This window comes from Olea europaea, chromosome 1, assembly GCF_002742605.1.
Source record: "Olea europaea var. sylvestris chromosome 1, O_europaea_v1, whole genome shotgun sequence".
Classification (NCBI taxonomy): domain Eukaryota; kingdom Viridiplantae; phylum Streptophyta; class Magnoliopsida; order Lamiales; family Oleaceae; genus Olea; species Olea europaea.
Window position 1 is genome coordinate 5,264,269 of NC_036237.1, and position 20,574 is coordinate 5,284,842.

The window sequence follows — 20,574 nt, forward strand, 5'->3', positions numbered from 1 at the left end:
GAAAAGGAAAAAATAAAATATAATTAAATGAAAATTAATGGGGGTGAATGAGGCTTAGTCGTATACGAGGAATATCGGACAAATCCAATCCCCGATATGGACTTGGTCACTCATCCTCCTCTACTTCTCTTCTAAAACTTAAAAGCGCGTTATTCACATTTTCTCTCTCCAAAAAGTCTAAAAAAACTCGCACATTTACGCTGTCATCCGTCGCTCTCACATTACCCAAAGCTTAGAAAAAAACGATTAATCACTCCCACAGAAACTCACACAATGTACTCCGCGTGAATTTCCGATTCCATTACATTCCCCATTTTTCAATTCGATCGAGTTAACAGTTAACTCGCTCCCCAATTCCCAAATGGGTCGCAACTTAGCAACCACCACGGACTCCGACGACGATGACACCACCTCTGCCTTTTCCGCCGCCGTCCATTCGATCCGCGACCGATTTCCCTTTAAACGGAACCCGGTTAATTATAATCACAATGAATCTAACAACAGCAGCATCGCCTCCATTTCACGCTCGACATCCAAAACGTTGCCGTATTCACACAAATCCTCACGATCTCACTACCATAAGCCCCTGGCTCGAAAGCTCGTATTGTTCTTCTTTGAAGGGAAATCGCGGATCTTATGTATTATTTTAGTCATTTTTTTATTCGCGATAGCGACGATGGTTTTACAGAGCTCGATGATGTCAGTGTTGCGACAGGGAGTGACTAGCGAGACAATGCGTTGGCGGCGGTGGTCGGTTAAGGAGGACTTGAAATTGGGTAGCTCGCTGGAGTTCGTGCCACGGCTTAGGCTTCAGCTTAATGGAAGCCAGCTCCATTGGCTCCGCAACCAGCTGAGGATCGGAATTCGGCATCCGAGGATTGGACTTGTAAGTGATGGACTATATTTATTTCTATGCTTATGTGTATCCATGTGGAAGTATACCGAAGTTAGATTTTTTATTGTGTTTTAAGTTTAGTCCCTTCCCGTTGGCAAGCCAGATTCTTTGAAACCCATTTTTGTCAAACTCATTTTCAATTTTCCATTTTCGGATAAAAATAATTTTGTACGTGAATTCATATCTTTTCCTATTTTTTAATTACACATTCTTCATTTTTTTTAAAAAAAATTTTCCCACTAAATCCATTCTCAAAACAACCTACATCAGACACGCTCTTACTGTCCAATAGTAGTGTGCAGTGGTGCTCTGTGCAGTTAATCAGTTCAAGAATACTGTACACATTTAAGCACAATAAATGAACTCAAAAATCAAGGGTGTAGATCATTAATGAGAATTCAATTTTTTCTTGATTTTTCTGCACCAGAGCTTCTATTCCAACCACAATCTGCTATCCATTCCACTTATAGTTCTGAAAATGATCTGAGACTACAGGATCGAGAATTTTAAAACAAATCATGAACATCCTACAAGAGATCAACATGCGAACCATCAAGAAAAATCATCTGATTTCCTCTTAAATTCCATTACAGCCTCTTTATCAAATCAGTACTTCGCAGAGTTGAACCTTTTTGAATACAGTGTGTTTTTAGAAAAGTGTTCTTGCAATGAAACTAATGAGGATTTAGCCATTTGAGTACCATTTTTTGAGTTTTTTCATGCTTGTTCATCGTTGTTGCCGAGTATTAGATCAAGTTTTTTGAATCAACTACGATCAAGACATAATATCCATCACAACAGGTTCAGGACCTGTTTGGTATCTGAATGTGGAGAAATCCCAGAGATCTTAAATTTTCTAGATGTCGAATTTCCTGCCTCTAAGATTTCTGAATAACCACTTTGAAATCAAATTCAGTTTAAAGGTAACTGAAAAAGAATTGCTCAGTAGTCTTTCCAAAGTTCATTGTGGGCAGTAGCACCCACTGGTATCTCATACCTCATCTGGCTGTTCTTTCAATTAGTGTTCCTTTTAACATCTAGATTGATTACATATTGCTAAATTTATGGTTTGTGATTGCTGTTGGTTGTATGAGTTAGAGTTCGACAGGAATAAGAGAGGCATGGTCTTCTGTGCATGATGGTGCAATTAGGAGGGGAACAATAAAGTTTCTATTAAATGGGGAGAAAATCATTTATATCAATCTATCATTGGCGTTCTATAAATTAATTATTGATTCATCTTTTTTAGTTGAGTATTGGTTCACATTTTATACTGTGTTCATTCATCAAGCTAAATGACTTATAATTTATTACTCTATAGTCAGAGGCGCTAAGAAACAACAAAATACGTGGCGGACACACGTGTCCATATCGGTCCATCATAGGATTTATTACTCTATAGTCAGAGGCGTTAAGCAACAACAGATAATTAGACCCCCACCCCTCCTGTCTCTCTAAACACGCACACACATTTTCTCGGGGTAAAAGATTACTTTGTCTCTGCAGTCCCTCTCTGTAGCACTTATGGCTTCTAGAAGTACAATGGAAAGGATGAGTATAAGTGCAAGTGGCTTTCTTTTCTCCCTTCCACTAATGCTACCTCAATATGTTGGGAAGTCTAATTTTATCCGCAAAGGTTGTGCTATGAATATCTTCTGTTAGGAAATGTACACCTGAATTGCCTCTCATTCTTATGTATGTAGTGGTGTTCGTGTAGCATCTCTTGCAGACATGTTTCAATTACATCAACCTACATGCACCTGTTGATCACAACTCATTGGCATAACTGTTCTGTGTTTAAGTACAGAATAGCTGTCTTTCCTTTACCTTTTCCAATTAAATCTCTTTCAACCAAATATATGTGCATTTGTATGGTTCACTGAAGTAAGGAATTAATTAATATTCTTTGTTTTGGTGAATGCAAGATCTTAGGAAACATGAAGAAAGATCCATCGACATTGATGCTGTATACAGTGATGAAGAATTTGAAGGGCCTTGGTTATCTGCTTAAGGTAATTTTAGTGAATGTATTGTGCATAGCATTTATGGTTGGCTCAATCAATTTAAAGACTGCATTGATTTGCTAGAATCACAATACCAAGCACATTCAAGTTTCTATACGAGTTTGTTGTGCAACTTTAGAACTTTCAGTATTTCAAACTATATCACGCATTATTTATCTTGTAAATTCATGTGAGAAGCGACTTTTGCTTTATTCTAGTAATTTGAAGTTAGATAAGTTATTTTCTGAGATAGTGTTTCTTTTGTTCACTTGTCCTTGAAGTTTCTGTGCAACATTTCATTTTTCTGGAATTTCCTGCCATTTCATGAGCTTTATCATTATATTGGCATTGTTGTCCTAAAAGCATCCACTATTTTAGGATGTTGATATTTAGACTACTCTGTGACCCCCCAATTGTGATGGTGTCTAACAGGTCTTGGTGATCCTTTCTTGTTAATCAAGATTGATAAATTTTTGCTGGACATTCAAACAGAAAAAAAATTCTTTTTGTTGAGCTGCTCTTTGTCTCTCTCACACACACACACACACACACACACACACACACACACATTTATTTATTATTATTATTTTTTCAATACAAGATTTATATGAATATATGTAGCCCCTCTCTAATAGTTTAAGGTCTTAGATATTAGATGAGATGATTAACATGGTATTAGATATAGGCAAAAGACCTGACAAATCTCGTGCCACTTATTTATGAAAATTGTACGTGTTTTAGTCTTTTGATTTAAGGATGACTCCAATGTGTAGGTGGATGAGTGTGTTGAAAACAAAATTGAAACCATTTAAGCTTTTAGATAAGGTGGTTAACATTGTTTTGACGAGCATTACATTTTATTTCTATCTATTGCAATGTGAAAATGTTCCTTCGTTTAGTGTATCAACTTGGTCAGATATTATAAAAGCTTCAGCATCAATCCTACAGTGTTTGGCATTGTATTGCCGTACTGACAATTGATGTGGCAGAGTCAATGCTGTGTAACATTTTAGTTCTCTAGCTGCTGCTGTAAACACAGAAGTAATTATCTTGGTTATTGCTTTCATTATCTTTTTAATTTGAGAGAATATCCCATATTCACAACTTAGAATAGAAAACTGGAAATACTCTTTAGGAACTAGATGTATATATAAGTGATTTTGGTTTGTTCGATAACAATATGCATTATTGCAGCATATAATTCCGATGATAGTGTGGTATCTCGAAAATCGACATATCATGTACTATGTTAAACTATTAATAAATACATACATTATGCATCGGAAATGTCAGATCCTTTGGCATTGTTCTTGCACCTTGTATATAGAAAGAGAAGTTAAGATTAAAAATGGAAGGAAAAAAGGAAATTAAAAGCCATCCTATGTATTGAGAATTAATGTTAGAACACTTGTTTGTTGGTTCTAATTATTCTACAGTATTATATAGGATTTTCTGCGAATACGTTAATATGGCAGATGTGGTGGTTGAAAAAAAGGCTATCAATTGTTTGGTACTAGTCATACGCATATAAAATAGCTCATTTGTTAAAACTAAGAGGACTCAGTCTTTGCTTCGATGCTGGTGGAAACTGTTTTTCAAGTCTTTCTACAGAGGTTGTATTAGAACAGTCATGCTAAATGACTTGTTTAGCCTGGCTTATCTTACTACCATTATCTGAGAGTAACTTGTGTCGCATCCACTGATACTATAAGAGTATTTACACGTGCTTTAGCCTGGTTCCCGCAGGATTTTGATGCACATGCTTGCATAGGATTTTTGTTCCTGTCACATATGATATGATATAAATCTTTATCCAAATTAGGGACATATTCTGTACCTAAGGTTGTGGTTGACCTTTTTTTTTTTTTTTTTTCAAATTTTTTTCCCCTTGAACTATAAATGCATGTGAAAAGGTTAAATCATGCGTGCCATGTAATGTCTGGTAAATGCAGGTGTTCAACAGCTTTTAATCTCTTCATTGTTTCTTTAATAGATATATGCAATGGAGGATGGCAATGCAAGGCCAATATGGGAGGAAATTGGAGGTCAAGTCTCAATTTTAAGCCCTGGAAGATATGGTTATATTGATTGGTCAATGTATGTCTGCTCTTTTATGTCTTTTCATTACCCTAGATAGATTCATATTCAGTCAGTATTTGGCTGTATGTTGTAAATTAGTCTTCTTCAGTTGGCATACACGAGTGATGCCTTTTCATGCTTGCAGTTTTGAAGGAATTATTGCAGACTCTCTTGAAGTAAAGGATGCCATCTCAAGGTAGACACTTGCTCAACACATGAGAAATCAGTTACAGATTCTGCTAAGTTTCTTACAAAATTCTTTAGGGCCTGCTTGGGAATTTTGGGCTACTGGTTATGGGCATTTTTGAAAGTACAGGATTTGAGCTTTATTAGTGGACCGGTTATGGGTGGTTTTAGTAGCGAGTTTTAAAATAGTCTAATCCATGCTCGGAAGTTTATTAAACGCCGGTTCTAAAAGTATTTAAAAGAATAATTACAATTTATAATTTATTGTATAAATTTTTTTTACTCACATTATGAACATATTTTTACACAAAAGTGAACTTTTATCTTATAAATAATTTTTTACTTATAAGTAAATTTTTTAATTATAAAGTAATTTTTTTGCTTAAAAATAATTTATTCTTTTTTTATGCATTTTTTTAACAAGTTAGCTTTGAACAAAATATGTTGTATTAACTATTTTATAAAGGATAAAATTAGAATAGAATATAAGAAACAATCAAAATTCATCTATTTGGTGAGTTGAAAGAAATGGTCAAAATTATGCCCATGTTTGGGCTCCATCAATTCTAAAATTCATTTTTCTCTTTCCTCTTTTCAACCACACCCTATAATAAAATAATATTACACGTATATTCAAAAATTTTCTAATTTTTTAATTATACATTCTTCAAAAAATTATTATTATAAAATATATTTTTCCAAAAATTTAATTATAATCGAGCTCAAACTATACCAAATTTGTGTGGCTTTTAAATCAGCCAAAATCAGTGCTCTAGAAAACTTATCAAGCATTGATTTTTCTAACCTCTTGTGAATGGTGCCACTCAAAATTGGCAGTGAAAAAAAATAACTGCCAAGCAGGCCGTTAAACTGCCCAAGCATACTGATGACACTTGTCAGGGAATGTTTTTACGTGTTGAGCGTCCTTGGTTATAATGCATCTTTTGAATTGCTAAAGATATATATTGTTATAGGCTACAAAATACATGGTCTTTGAACATCATCACAGCGTAGAAATTTTTTACTTTTGTCATCTATTAACAATAAAGTTTCTCAAAGAACTTAGTTCCTTTTTTTTTTTTTTTTCCCTCCCTCGTGTCTAATTTCTTCATTCAAAGATGAAAGGTAACCCTCCCCAGAGATGCATTCATTTCTGAACATTTACAATGAACAAAGATGTCATTGCCAAAAGACTAATATAACATGAAAATGTGCAATCGGTTATAAACTTATTATCAAGAATGCAAACAGTTCTGAGAAAGATCCCGTCAATCCGCTGTGACTTTATGAGCAAAAATAACCTGAGTAAGTCAAATTGCCTTCCTCTAAATGATAGAAAGAACATAGAGGGCATTTTGTCTAAACAGTTATAACAAGATTACTATCTGTTACAATCAATCAACCATACCAGACAGGAAAATAATCCATCAATCAATTGACTCTGTATGAGCAGATCGATCTTGGGTTAAGTTCAATGCAATGCCAAGCTCCAGCTGATGGCTGCTTTGTGCTTCATACCGTGTGACGTCTGTAACAGATTTCCACCCTGATTATACCTTCTTTATTCCTCTTATGCAACATAGGGTAGAAGACACTGAATCAGGCTTCCCAGTTTTTCTCTACCAAGGCTGCTGGATTGCATGATTTCTAGATCTCAACTTTACTTCCTATATATATGTCTGAGTGACATTGCGCCAGCTAATATACAGAATCTGTAAAGGGACCCATGAAAATGATTTTTTTTCCCTCTTTTTTATTTATTTATTTATAAGTAATCAAATATTTTATTAATCACGGATAATACCCAGGAAATGTATTATCAATTTATACAAGAAAGAAACAACATAAAATTAGGCAACCCGTCTATACAAGGAATAGTCGTAGCATTAAACTGGCCCATGAAAATTATATTATTAAGGGTCTCCTCCTTTGCCTGATGTGAGGCACTATTTGCACGATTGCATCTTACACTCTCCATTTCGTAATTTCATTCGCCATTGTTAATCTCTTTTGACATGTCTCTGTTTCATTTAAAAGGGACTGAAAACCTTCGTAAATATAACATATTACTTCACCTTCACCTTCAAGGCCAAGTAAATCAAATATTTGATACTAACTGGGGAGCAATTTGAATCATGTTGCTACAATTCAAGTCTATCTGGCTTATCCTCAAGGAATTTAGCATCCGTATTTTTTCCAAATTTTAATATTTGGAATAGTGTTTTTTTGAAGAATGTGTGGTTGAAAAAGAAAGAAATTTTTTCGATTTATGTGTAATATTATTTTATGGAAGATTGTATGGTTGAAAATAAGAGAAAAGAAAAAAAAAAAAAACGGGGGCTTAGACTTCGGCTGGATATTGAATCTTTGTTAAGAGAAATTATGATTACTTGTATAGTAAAGCTTGTTTATTATATGAACATAATCTTGAGCAATATATATGTTAGAAAGGCTATTCCCTTTATCTACATACAATGCAAATGATATATATGTCAACTTATTTTCCACCATCTCAGCTCTTTCTGCCTCAATTGACATTTCCATTCATGCTTATGTTTTCTTTCCTTTTTTCACCATGAAGTGTTCCTTCTATTTGAGTTCTTCATGGCCTGTGTTTCCCATGGAATAATTTCAGTTTGATAATATTTGAGAAAAATCTCAACAGCGGGGATAATGCATTGTGCAACTGGTTTAAAAGGTTTTGCTTTGTGTTCTCAAAATTGAACGATATAATTCTTGTCATTGGTATAAAATATAAGGCAAACAACAGTATTAACATCTGATGAATGGATAAAATTGAAATATGTGACAATATAGTGTTTGTTTAGTGATCTATGTCCTTCTCTCTTAGCTTGTTTAGTACCATCATGACACCGAGGACGCTCTGAAGAGTTAATTTCATCTGTTTCATTCATGGTGTATGATGATCGGACACTCCTACTAGGGTGGTTTCTTCGTGTCTAACAGGCATAGTTTCGTGTCGTACAAAACACTCCTTGGACACTTTATAACATGGATTCGACTAGTCACATGCCGCGTCCTTATTTTTATATATTTCTCTAAGTTTTTGATTCTCAATGGATAGTTTACGGACATTCGACATGGCACGTGCCTTTTCCTATATTAACGAAGTCTTAACTTTAAAATTTTAAAAAGTTTAATTGACTTTTCTTTGAGGTGTTCATGTCCTACTTTTTAAAAAAATTACGTTTGGGCTGCCCCTGTCAGTGCAACATAGTTTGTGATGCTATGATTTTTGAGTTTTTATATCTATGCAGCCTCATGCAGGAGCCGTTTTGCTCTGTGCCACTCATATGGATCATTCAAGAAGATATACTTGCAAATCGCCTTCCATTGTATAAAAGCAGGGGCTGGGACCTTCTTATTTCTAATTGGACAAATGCTTTTCATAGGGCTGATGTTGTTGTGTTTCCAGATTTTTCTTTGCCGGTAAATCTCTTGTTCCTCGTCTGTCATCTTGTATGATTTATAGCGCTGCTTGTCCTTTTTGTTCTCTTATAAATTTGTTATGCGTTGTTGTCGTCGTCTTGAAAACTCTTAATTCTTAGTTATTATTCCCTTGCTGCATCAGATGCTATATAGTGCGCTTGACACTGGAAACTTCTATGTGATTCCTGGATCGCCGGTAGATGTTTATACTGCAGAAAGCTACAGTGCATCCCACTTTAAATTTCAGCTGCGGGAGGAAAATGGTTTTGATAAGGATGACATGCTAGTTCTGGTTATTGGAAGTTCTTTCTTTTACAATGAGTTAGTTTTGGATTATGCAGTGTCAATGCATGATATAGAACCTTTGCTCATCAAATATGCGGCAGTAAAAGATGATGGAGGGACATTTAAATTTGTCTTCCTTTGTGGAAATTCCAGCAACGGCTATAATGATGCTTTACAGGTATACAATTCCTGAATACTTCTCTGGTTATTTACTTTCTCATGCATTGTTTTATGGCTTAGGAAAATATGAAAGTACTAAAGGAATCTTTCCATGAAAATTGGGAACTGTTTTGCTAGAGGATTATCCTCATCTTTTAAAGGCAGTATTTCAGGCGGATGGCCATGGTTGCTTCTGGTTTCCTCATTTGAAATGTTTAATTTTCTTTCCTCTTCCCTTATTAGCCGTTTTCTTTTACAAATCAAATAGTTGAGATCAAATTATGGGTGCTTTTAAAACATGATGTCTGCTTTTTACTTGGATAAGTTCAGAATTGACCGTTGATTTTAAGTCTATAGGATATTGCTACTCGTTTGGGAGTTCCTGATGGTTCTCTGAGACATTATGGCATCGATAATGATGTCAATGGTCTGATACTGATGTCTGACATCATCCTCTATGGTTCCTCCCAAGATGAGCAAGGTTTTCCTCCATTGCTGACAAGAGCCATGTCTTTTGGGGTACCTGTTGTTGCACCTGATTATCCTGTAATAAAGAAATATGTAAGTTTTATTCATCTTTCCCTTGCCATTGGTCTTTTTAGCTCAAGTATGAAGCTTCATGCTCTTTTTCTTTACTTCTCTAAATTTTTTTTTGAATCCTTAGGTTGTTGATGGTGTTCATGGGATAATTTTTCAAAAACATGATGACAGGGCATTATTGAATGCTTTCTCTACTCTGATATATGAGGGAAAATTATCTGATGATGCAGAATCTATTGCTTCATCTGGAAAGTCACTAGTCAAGAACATGTTGGCAGCAGAGTGCATTACTGGTTATGCAAGGCTACTGGAGAACGCCTTTAATTTTCCATCTGATGTTCTTCTGCCAGTTCATATTTCAGAGCTTAAACAGGCTTCATGGGAATGGAATCTTTTCGAGAATGAAATAGAGCAGAAATCTAGTAATTCTGAATACATGTATCTTAAGGGTTCTTCTGGGGTAATTTCCAGTATTGTTGATGACCTTGAGGAAGAAATGACCAACCTGGTTCCACTAAAGAACATCTCTGGGAATGACATTGAAGATCTGGAAGAGGATATCCCAACTGTTTTAGATTGGGATACTTTGAGGGGAATAGAAAGTTCTGAGGAAGTGGAGAGGCTAGAAACGCAGGAGGTATGGCCATATTCAGACATGTATGCAATATTTTGGACCCCCTGTTTTTTACTCTACACTCCCATTCTTCTTTCAGATTCTAAATCCTGCATCGTCTCTTGTAGATTGAGGAAAGAATGGAGAAAGACATTGGTGTGTGGGATGAGATATATCGTACTGCTCGTAAAGCTGAAAAGCTTAAATTTGAAACGAATGAGAGGGATGAAGGTGAGCTAGAAAGAACAGGGCAGCCAGTATGCATTTATGAGATTTACAATGGAGCTGGGGGTTGGCCATTTCTACACCACGGTTCTTTGTACCGTGGGCTAAGTCTCGTAAGTTACCCTGAACCAGATCGTTGTGTTATAAGTTTCTTAAATTGCAACTTTTCCCTCTATTTTCAACTTATATATGCTTTATGGAATGAATAATCCCTTATTTGGTATTGTAACTTACTGCTAGTCAACTATGCAGAATCGAGTTTACTTTTTTAATTATCTTCTCTTTTGCATTTAGTGTTTTTTTATCATTAAGTCTTCTTCCTTTATTTGTTGTTGTTAATTTTATCAGTCGACTAGATCTCAGAGAATGAGGTCAGATGATGTGGATGCAGTTGGTCGGCTGCCTATCCTGAATGATACATATTATCGCGATATCCTCTGTGAGACTGGAGGAATGTTTGCACTTGCTAATGGGGTTGATAACATTCACAAGCGTCCCTGGATAGGATTTCAGACATGGCGTGCTGCTGGGAGGAAGGTACGTGCTTCATTTTGTCACGTTCTCAGCAAAACTAAGATGGTTTTGCTTCTAGTCTAACTATTTCTTAGAATATAATATTCTATGAACGATGTTGCCATTTGCAAATTAGCTGCAACTGCTGAATCTTAAAAATTTCAGGTATCTTTATCCAAAAAAGCAGAAAAGGTTTTAGAACAAGCAATACAAGAAACACCTGTAGGGGATGTAGTATACTTTTGGACTTGCACGGACATGGATGGTGGCCATGTCGAAAGCAATGATCTGCTTACTTTTTGGTCCATGTGTGATATTATGAATGGCGGAAAGTGCCGGTAAGTGTGAGGGAAATATATGTTGTTCTTGTAATCAATCTAGTGATCATTAAGATTTTCTTTAAGTAATACATTATATCTGTGGACACCAGCTGCAAGTAGTCTCCGTTTAAAGTAGATTTAATGTGGACGAGGAAAGATAAATTAACAATCAAGGGATATGTTTCTATTACCTTCCCTGTTGGAGAGTCCTTTTAGGGCATGTGAAGAATTTTTCTGGTTGGTTAAATTAATAAAAACTAATATTACTAATATACTAATTTCAAAATCCTTGGAATTTTGGGGTTTTATTAGGAGATTTCTGAGCATCCTGTAAATCTTTAGATAAAATATTTACTATTCTTTATCTTCTACGGTTATAAATTGCTAATTCTTGATTGGTATATGATTCGACTCCATTTTTCCTCATTTTGGTTTCAAATGTGTAGAACTGCCTTTGAAGATGCATTCCGCTTAATGTATGCTTTGCCGTCAAATATAGAAGCTCTTCCACCCATGCCTGAAGATGGCGGACATTGGTCAGCTCTACACAGCTGGGTGATGCCAACCCCTTCCTTTCTGGAGTTTGTTATGTTTTCAAGGTGGCAGAAAGCATATTTATTCATTACTTATATTGATATACTTAATATCCTAACACAACATTTTACATTCAAGGCGATCAAACTAATTATGAACTTTTGACAAATTTCAATCTCAGGATGTTTGTTGATTCTCTCAATCATTTGCACGTGAATTCAAGCAGCACATCTGATTGTTTGCTGGGGTTTACAGTGATTGAGGTAAACTCTTGAGCCAAAAAGAGTTGGAAAATGATGCACTATTGGTCCCCAACCTATTGCTGAAGGAGTAAGTTGGTCCTTAACATTTGATTATAGTTGCACAATCAGACCCCTACTAAGAAATCATCCAAATCTTGGTCAAACAGTCAATGGCCCTCTTGGAAACACGAATAGTTTCTATTTTCTGTGTACTAAGCTATATTATGAAACAAAACCTAGCCCCTATTTGACAACCATTATTTGGTAAAAACAATGATTTGAATAGTGAGTTTTAGGAGAATGTGTGGTTGAAAATTAGGAAAAAGTTTTGGGTTTAAGTGCAGAATATTTTATTATGTGAGTTTGTGGTTGAAAATAAGTGTGTCGAAAAATGACTTTTCAAATAATGGTTGTCAAGGGGTCTAGTTTCAAAGAATGACAATTTAACTGAGATTTGGACAGTTTCCGTCATTGGAGACTTATTCTGCAACTATAATGAAAGGTTGAGAATCAACTTTTTAAAGATCGGGGGTGGGGGCCAACTTGTTAATGGTGCAATTTTCTCTAGCTATCACAATTTTCTCCGAATGGAAAGAAGATTCTCATGTTTGATTGTTTATTGTCAACCAGAAGAAGCATTGTTACTGTCGGCTTCTGGAACTCCTAGTCAACGTTTGGGCCTATCATAGTGCACGGAAGATGGTTTATATTGATCCTCAGTCAGGTTTGTTGGAAGAGCAACACCCTATTGAACAGCGAAAAGGATTTATGTGGACGAAGTACTTCAATATTACTTTATTGAAAAGTATGGATGAAGACCTTGCAGAGGCTGCAGATGATAACGACCATCCATATGAAACATGGTTATGGCCATTGACGGGGGAGGTTTACTGGCAGGGAATATATGAGAGGGAGAGGGAAGAAAGATACAGGCTAAAGATGGACAAGAAGAGGAAAACAAGAGAGAAACTATTTGAAAGGCAGAAGTACGGATACAAACAGAAAACCCTTGGAGGATAGGGATAGGAATCTGAAGACCTTGTCCAGAGGATTTCGAATTTCTTGATGAACCTCTCGACTTCTAATACGACAGTTGAACCAGTTGGCCTTTCTATGTTTCTCTTGGAAGAAACCTGTGGCTTCATTCTTTGTAACAGCATCGATATACTTTCCACTGACATTATTCTGACTCTACACATACATAGGAGGAGACACGAGGTCGAGTAATGCACATACATGACTCGAGCCAGCGCTTGTGAAGGCATTACAGCTCCAACAGATAAGCAAATTTGATTGAAATTCTTTTGTCACTATTTTAGACATTGCACAAGTATCTGAGCATTTATTCTTTACAGTGTAAATGTCCCTGGTAATAATGGATCCAATTTCCTTATTTCTTTGGGTTCCATGCTGATAAATCCTTTTAAAATCATGTGATTGCCATCTAACTAGCAAATGTGCGAAAGATTATCCCGATGATTTTATCTTGTTTATTTTCTGTGGAGTTAAAAGGATGGCAATTACAGTATTGGAACTTCTCGTGGACTTTCAGGTTAAATATCCATCTTGCTATGGAGCTTTCACAAATGTTTATCCGTTATAGTTGAACTTTAATTTTTTTTTTTATTTTTTTTTTTTAAATTACACTGAACTTTTCGAAATATATTCAGTTGCCATTAAACTTTATTCAAGTTGCCGTTGAATTTATTAATATATTATCTCATTCATCATTCTGTTACTTACCGTTTCAAAAGTTAACGAACTTGATGAACTTAACAAAATATTATTTCATTCACCATTTCAAGTTTCATGTCATCAAATTCGTTAACATTTAAAAGCAGACAGACAGAGTGATGGATTGGATAATATTTGGTAAAATGGTGTAACTTGGATAATTTTTAAAGTTCAATGATGATAGAGAAATATTTCGAAAATGTCAATGGCATTTCAAAAATATATTAAAGTTCAATTACAATTGAAAAACGTTTGAGAAAGTTAACTAGAACCCTAGATTTTCAATATTAGCACTTTGTACGTAGCCTTTTATAAAATTCATAAAGAAAGGAAAAATAAACTTTTGACCAAGATATTAAAAAATGTTGAATGACACTCTTTCTCCAAGTATTCTTGTATATTATGGGCATATAACATTTTTCATAATTATATTTATATTCTAGATTTTAAGGGATCATTTGTTTAGATAAAACGAGAAGAAAAGCAAGGTTTTGTTATTTACAAAATATCTCAAGGATTGGAGGAATGAAATTTGAGAATTTTCACGAGAAAAAATTACTTACTGCAAGAATGTTCATGAGAAAAATTGCCACGAGTTTGTGTTGATTTGACATGCACGTACTCATGAGTTGTCCACTTTTGCTTATTGCGTTCGATTAATTAATTACATTTTTATTTTTGAAATAATCTTATTCATCTAGACGTGATTACCACTAGAGTCCTATTCACTATTAGAATATCTTCAATACATTCTATGAATTGCAATCTTTGTGATAGTTAAATAGAAAGACTTTCAGTTCACATTATCAATATCTATTGAGTAGAAGATCAAGTTCAAAATTTAATCTCCAATGATTTATGACCATAATCAAATTTATTTAATATTAGATAAAGAATTTTTTTAAAAAAAATTTGCTACCTCACGTCATCTACCAGAGTGTTTTGATCTAGGCAAATCTCTATTATTGTTTATTTTTCTCTAATATGTCTAACCTGAATTGGATAACACCGTTTATTTCAGTTTATGTGGCACAAATTTTTAAGCAATCAATGGTTAAACTGGAAATGTTTGTACTGTTAATCACATCAGTCTAGGTGATATTTGAACTCTTAATTTATTGTCCAATAAAATCGTATTGCATTAAATAATGAATTGAGAAGCCCAGTCACCTAGATTGACGAATAACAATACTCTTATTTTTGGACTATCATCACTTGTGTACATCGTTAGTTTATGCCACAATGTAGTAAAGTTGAAATTCATTTTTTTTCATTAAGCCCTGTTTGGCCCCATTATTTGATAGGGTAATTAGCATAAAACATCCCTACTTTTTGATGTTTTTGTGGAAAACGTCCCTACCTTTCATTTTTTGACGGATTACACCCTTACCTTTACCTTTTTTTGTGCAAAACGTCCTTCTGTCAACTCTCCGTTAAAATGCTCCGTTAAATCAAAAAGGTAATTAGCACAAAAGGTCCCTACCTTTCAAAATTATTGTGCAAAACATCCTTACCTTTTATTTTTTAGCATAATTAGCAGAAAAAGTCCCTACCTTTCAATATTATTGTCCCTACCTTTCAATATTATTGTATAAAACGTCCCTATCTTTCATTTTTAGCATTTTTACCCCTACATTTCACCTTTCATTGCGCAAAATGTCATTTTCATCCATTTTTTCAATAAAATGACGATATTACCTTCCTATTAAAATAAAATAAAAAGAAAAGAAAAAAATAATTAATTAATTGCAATCATAGTTCTAAATCTTTCAAAATATTACAAATAAATCATAAATTCTCAACCACCACAATTTTCACAACCTATCAAGCTGCCAACTATAAATCCACATAATACCACCTTTCGGCCACCATGCCCACCGGACTCCACCACCGTAAATGTAGTTGTTTCGGACAGATTAGTGACCAATACTATGGAGGAGGATATTGGGGAGATTGAGGTGACACTGGTGGTGGTGGAGTCCGATAGGTGTTGTAGTCGAAAAGTGGTGCTATATGGATCTATAGGTGGTGGCTTGGTGGGGTTGGGAAAGTGGCGGTAGTGGAGAATTTAGGATTTATTTGTAATGTTTTGAAAGATTTAGAACTATGATTGCAATTAATTAATTATTTTTTTCTTTTCTTTTTGTTTTATTTCAATAAGAGTGTAAAATCGTCATTTTATTGAAAAAATGGATGAAAATGACCTTTTGCACAATGAAAGGTGAAATGTAGGGGTAAAAATGCTAAAAATGAAAGGTAAGGATATTTTGCACAATAATATTGAAAGGCAGGGACATTTTCTGCTAATTATGCTAAAAAATAAAAGGTAGGGACGTTTTGCACAATAACTTTGAAAGGTAGGGACCTTTTGTGCTAATTACCTTTTTGATTTAACGGAGCATTTTAACGTAGAGTTGACAGAAGAACGTTTTGCGCAAAAAAAAGGTAAAGATAAGGATGTAATCCGTCAAAAAATAAAAGGTATGGACGTTTTCCACAAAAATATCGAAAGGTAAGGATGTTTTGTGCTAATTACCCTATTTGATACTATAATTTATGAAATAGTGTTTTTTTGGGAGAATATACGATTAAAAAAGAAGGAATTTATTATTATTATTATTTTTTTGTTTAAGTGAAATATTATTTCATGAAAAATTATGTAGTTGAAAATAAGAGAAAGAAAAATTATAATGTGAAATAATGGAATCCAAACAAGTACTCAACAATTTAATTGTGATCCCGCTATCACATATCTAGTGATGATGGACAGCGTTATTCTTATTTTTTTAGCTTATATTTAGCACCGTTTGGTATTGTAAAAATTAAATTTTCAATAAATTTTGATAAAAGTTGATGAAATATATAATTTAAAAGTTGATAAAAGTTGTGGACCCATAAAATATATGGTTAAAATTAATTATTAATTTTAATATAAATTTTTATCAAGTTTTTTAACCAAATCAAACAGGTGTTTAGACCTTTGTCTTGGGTTTGAATAGGCTATTGGAATTGGGCCTTTAACTCTTCTTTTGTCATAGTTTCTCACCCAACAATCTAGGACGGAAACAGCTCCAAATGTTCCTTATTATATAGTCGCCGATGAGCTTCCCCTCTGCACTCGGACGGTCATCACCATTCCAATTACCAATACCATCCCTGTTAAGAGCCTGCAAAACCATTAAAGAACTAAACATAGTGCATGCCCGTGTCATCTACACAGGCTTAGAGCAAGACAATTTCCTGATTACACAATTTATTTCTCTCTGCAGCCAATTTCCGCCCACCAACCTTAAGTACATCACCAGCATTTTTAACCGAGTTATTAGCCCCAATATTTATCTTTGGAATAATCTGATTAAAGCCCATTGTGAGGATTCTGATATTAGTGAATGTTTCTTGGTTTTTAAGAGAATGAAAAGGGAGTCAACTGTGGGTCCTGATAAGTATACTTTTCCCTCTTTGATTAAGGCTTGCTCTAATGCAAACGCTTTGAGGGAAGGGAGAGTTATTCATGGGTTGAGTGTAAGGTATGGGACAGATGGTGATGTGTTTGTGGGCTCCAGTTTGATTGATTTGTATGGTAAGTGTGAGGAGATTAACTCTGCACGCAAGGTGTTTGATGGAATGAACGTGACAAATGAGGTCTCTTGGACGGCTATGATGGTGGGTTATTTAAATTCTGGAGATTTATTCAAGGCGAAATATCTATTTGATGAAATGCCTGTGAAGAGCTTGGCTACGTGGAATGCCATGATTAAGGGGTTGGTAAGGTTGGGTGAATTAAAGGGTGCTAGGATTTTGTTTGATAAGATGCCGGAGAGAAATAAGGTCTCTTTTACAACAATGATTGATGGGTATGCCAAGGCTGGTGACATGGCTACTGCAAGGTTGTTGTTTGATGAGTTATCAGAAAAGGACTTGTTTTCATGGTCTGCATTGATATCAGGGTATGTGCAGAATGGGAAGTCCAATGAGGCCATGAAAGTTTTCGGCGAAATGTGGGCCATGAATGTTAGGCCGGATGAATTTATAATGGTGAGCTTGATGTCTGCTTGTTCCCAATTGGGGTGTTTAAAGCTTGCAAAATGGGTTGATTTTTACATATGTAACAACTCGTTTGATCTTGGACGCGCTCATGTTGCTGCGGCTCTTGTGGATATGAATGCAAAGTGTGGGAATATGGAGAGAGCGAGTTTTTTGTTTGAGAAAATGCCTAAACGTGATTTGATTTCGTTCTGTTCCATGATACAGGGGTTTTCCATGCATGGGAATGGTGTTCAAGCGGTTGCACTGTTTGATAGGATGATAGATGAAGGGCTAAGGCCTGATGATGTGGCATTCACAGTAATCTTAGCAGCATGTACACGTGCCGGCCTTGTTGACGACGGATCTCGTTATTTTGACATAATGATTAATGAATACTCTCTGAGTCCATCTCCCGATCATTATGCATGTATGGTTGACCTTCTAGGTAAGTCAGGAAAACTGAATGCCGCTTACGAGCTCATTAAATCGATGCCTGTGGAGCCTCATGCTGGTGCTTGGGGTGCTCTTCTTGGGGCTTGTCAGCTACAGTGTGACACTGACTTAGCTGAGAAAGTAGCACATCGACTTTTTGAGCTTGAGCCTCACAGTGCTAGTAGTTATGTCCTTTTGTCCAACATATATGCAGAAGCAAATAGATGGTTGGAGGTATCACATTTAAGGGGCAAAATGAGCGAGAGGGGACTTCGAAAGATACCTGGTTGCAGTTATGTAGAGTTATAAGTCTCAACTCGATTCCACATTTTTGAAGTGTTGTCGCAGTGTAATTCTACTAAGTTCAATGAGTTGGAGACCGACTTTTTGCTTGGTTCTGACACAGTCTGAAGCCAACACATACATTGCGGCAATATAACATTATGGATGAAAGGGTTCACAGTTAATTGATATGCACGAAATATTTGTCCAATAATGGCATTGCTCTATTGACTGAGGGAATTTACATCATGGATTAATCAGTGCTGGCTATAACAGTATTGTAGCCATTGTTTGTTGTGTTATTGGCAGTGTTATTCGACCAAATTGGTTTTTGTGAGTATGGTTATTCATTCCTTGTGAAAATGATCACTTGAAGGAGAAGTGAAACAGGGGAAATAAAAAACGAAGAAAAGAGCTCTCTGTTCACTAAATCCAGTTAAAATATTCTGGATCCTCGCCATTTAGTACCTGAAAGGATATGGTTGAATGGAATGCAAAGAAGTGTTATGCAGCACACTGAAAAAGAAGTTCTATGATGCAGATTTTCTCTGAAAAGAAGTGATTCAGGTTCATCGAAGATGTACCAATTTTCTTTTTTTGCAACTGGTGGAAGGAATTGACCAAAAATTGATATGCTACTTGGATATTCTTTGTCACTCTCTGCGTTGAAAGTGGCCTCTGCTAAGTGTAACCTGGAATTCTTTTATGTTCAGAGGCCCCGAATTTTCTCTAAGATACACCTGCGGCAACAATTATCACTTATCCAATTGAATGCAAATTTGTGTACTTTCATAGTATCTGAATCAGACTGGTACCATCTTTAAATATGCTATATATTATGGCATTTTAAAGAGCTTGTATGTTGTTGTGATAATGATTGTTACTGTGTATTTTACTTGTCAAGACGCAAAAAGAAGAAAAAGATATTCAGCCTGTTTGGGTCCGATTTTTTCACCCAAAAAGTTGATTTTTTGACCGTTATTTCACTATTCCAACCGTCATGTTTGACTTCTTCTCTCACAGGTGGACCCCACTTTTCTCCTAACGATCAAAAAATCAATTCTCAAAATCACTTCCAAACAGGTTCATTATATTAAGCTCCTGTTTATTTCGTATTCTTTCCTTACTAAAATGAAAAATATGACTATTATCCATCACATCAAGTCATTAAATTTGAATTTTTATCTCTTGTATGGGTTCATGACGATTATATTTTTCATTCTGACTTTTACAGAAAGGGAAAACAAACACCCCCTAAATTTACCAATCTCCCTGGATAGTTGATGATTAGTATGTTGTATTTTATTTGCTTTGTACTTAATTTGCTTATTCCTTCTACAAATCAAAGAAATCATGAGTTCTTTCGTATCTTGATACATACTTTTTACTTTTATACGAATTCAAGTTTTAGTTCAGCATAATCATTGTCAACGGAACGTGATTTTAGCCTTGTTTGATGTTGATTAAAATCTATAAAATTTTGAAATTAAAGTTAATAATTAATCATAATTGTAACTTTTTAATTTTATAAATTATCAATTTTATCAAAATTTACTAGAAATTTGACATTAGAGTTTACACCAAATATGGGCTTAAAATGACAATTCTTTTGATGGACCCATTTAGTCCCGTTGAGTTCCATTTTGCCCCTTGCTTTCAAAAAATAATTTTGTACATAAATAAATAAATAAATAATTCATATTTTTTAATTGAAATTCTCAAAAAAATAAATAATAATAATAATAATAATAATAATAATAATAATAATAAATCATTTTTAACAAAATCAATAAAAAAATTTGGCTTAATATCCAAATGGATATATAGCCCGCGTTTGTTTCCCATTCTTTCCTCGTTAAAATGAAAAATATGATCGTTATGTATCACATTAAGTAATCAAATTTGAATTTTCATCTTTTGTGCGAGACCTATAAAAATTATATTTTTTATTTTTATTTTTTCAAAAATGAAAAACAAACGGGCCCATATATTTGAATTTAATTGTAGAACAGAAATATTAATATCTTGAATCTAGACAACTAGACAGAATTAATCC

At 34.7% G+C, this 20,574-nt stretch overlaps 2 protein-coding genes across 3 annotated transcripts; both read left to right on the forward strand.

Moving 5' to 3' along the window:
• Window positions 1-153: 153 nt before the first annotated feature.
• On the forward strand, window positions 154-13,537 carry LOC111380032. 2 transcript variants are annotated; one of them, XR_002700140.1, is made up of 14 exons: window positions 154-886; window positions 2,821-2,907; window positions 4,892-4,995; window positions 5,123-5,173; window positions 8,442-8,613; window positions 8,756-9,076; window positions 9,415-9,618; window positions 9,722-10,234; window positions 10,339-10,548; window positions 10,784-10,972; window positions 11,114-11,286; window positions 11,715-11,867; window positions 11,984-12,132; window positions 12,675-13,007. XR_002700140.1 is itself a non-coding variant. In XM_023003524.1 (14 exons), exons 1-14 carry the CDS (start codon window positions 362-364, stop codon window positions 13,062-13,064), a joined length of 3,174 nt encoding a protein of 1,057 aa, XP_022859292.1. In that variant the 5' UTR covers window positions 157-361; the 3' UTR covers window positions 13,065-13,537. The 2 variants fall into 2 exon arrangements, 1 of the variants encoding a protein (XP_022859292.1); XM_023003524.1 differs by having other exon boundaries at window positions 157-886; window positions 11,984-12,065; window positions 12,675-13,537.
• A 3,264-nt stretch (window positions 13,538-16,801) lies between these two features.
• LOC111380138 (putative pentatricopeptide repeat-containing protein At5g37570) lies at window positions 16,802-19,463 on the forward strand. The gene has a single exon (XM_023003652.1). It carries the CDS (start codon window positions 16,878-16,880, stop codon window positions 18,543-18,545), a length of 1,668 nt encoding a protein of 555 aa, XP_022859420.1. The 5' UTR covers window positions 16,802-16,877; the 3' UTR covers window positions 18,546-19,463.
• Window positions 19,464-20,574: the final 1,111 nt, after the last annotated feature.

Bases quoted from the DNA above. Each gene is read 5' to 3' on its own strand.
- LOC111380032 (XM_023003524.1), top strand. From the start codon at position 362: ATGGGTCGCAACTTAGCAACCACCACGGACTCCGACGACGATGACACC. The intron at 9,619-9,721 runs GTAAGTTTTATT...TTGAATCCTTAG, and splicing joins ATCCTGTAATAAAGAAATAT to GTTGTTGATGGTGTTCATGG. The intron at 11,868-11,983 runs GTGGCAGAAAGC...TTTCAATCTCAG, and splicing joins GAGTTTGTTATGTTTTCAAG to GATGTTTGTTGATTCTCTCA.
- LOC111380138 (XM_023003652.1), top strand. From the start codon at position 16,878: ATGAGCTTCCCCTCTGCACTCGGACGGTCATCACCATTCCAATTACCA.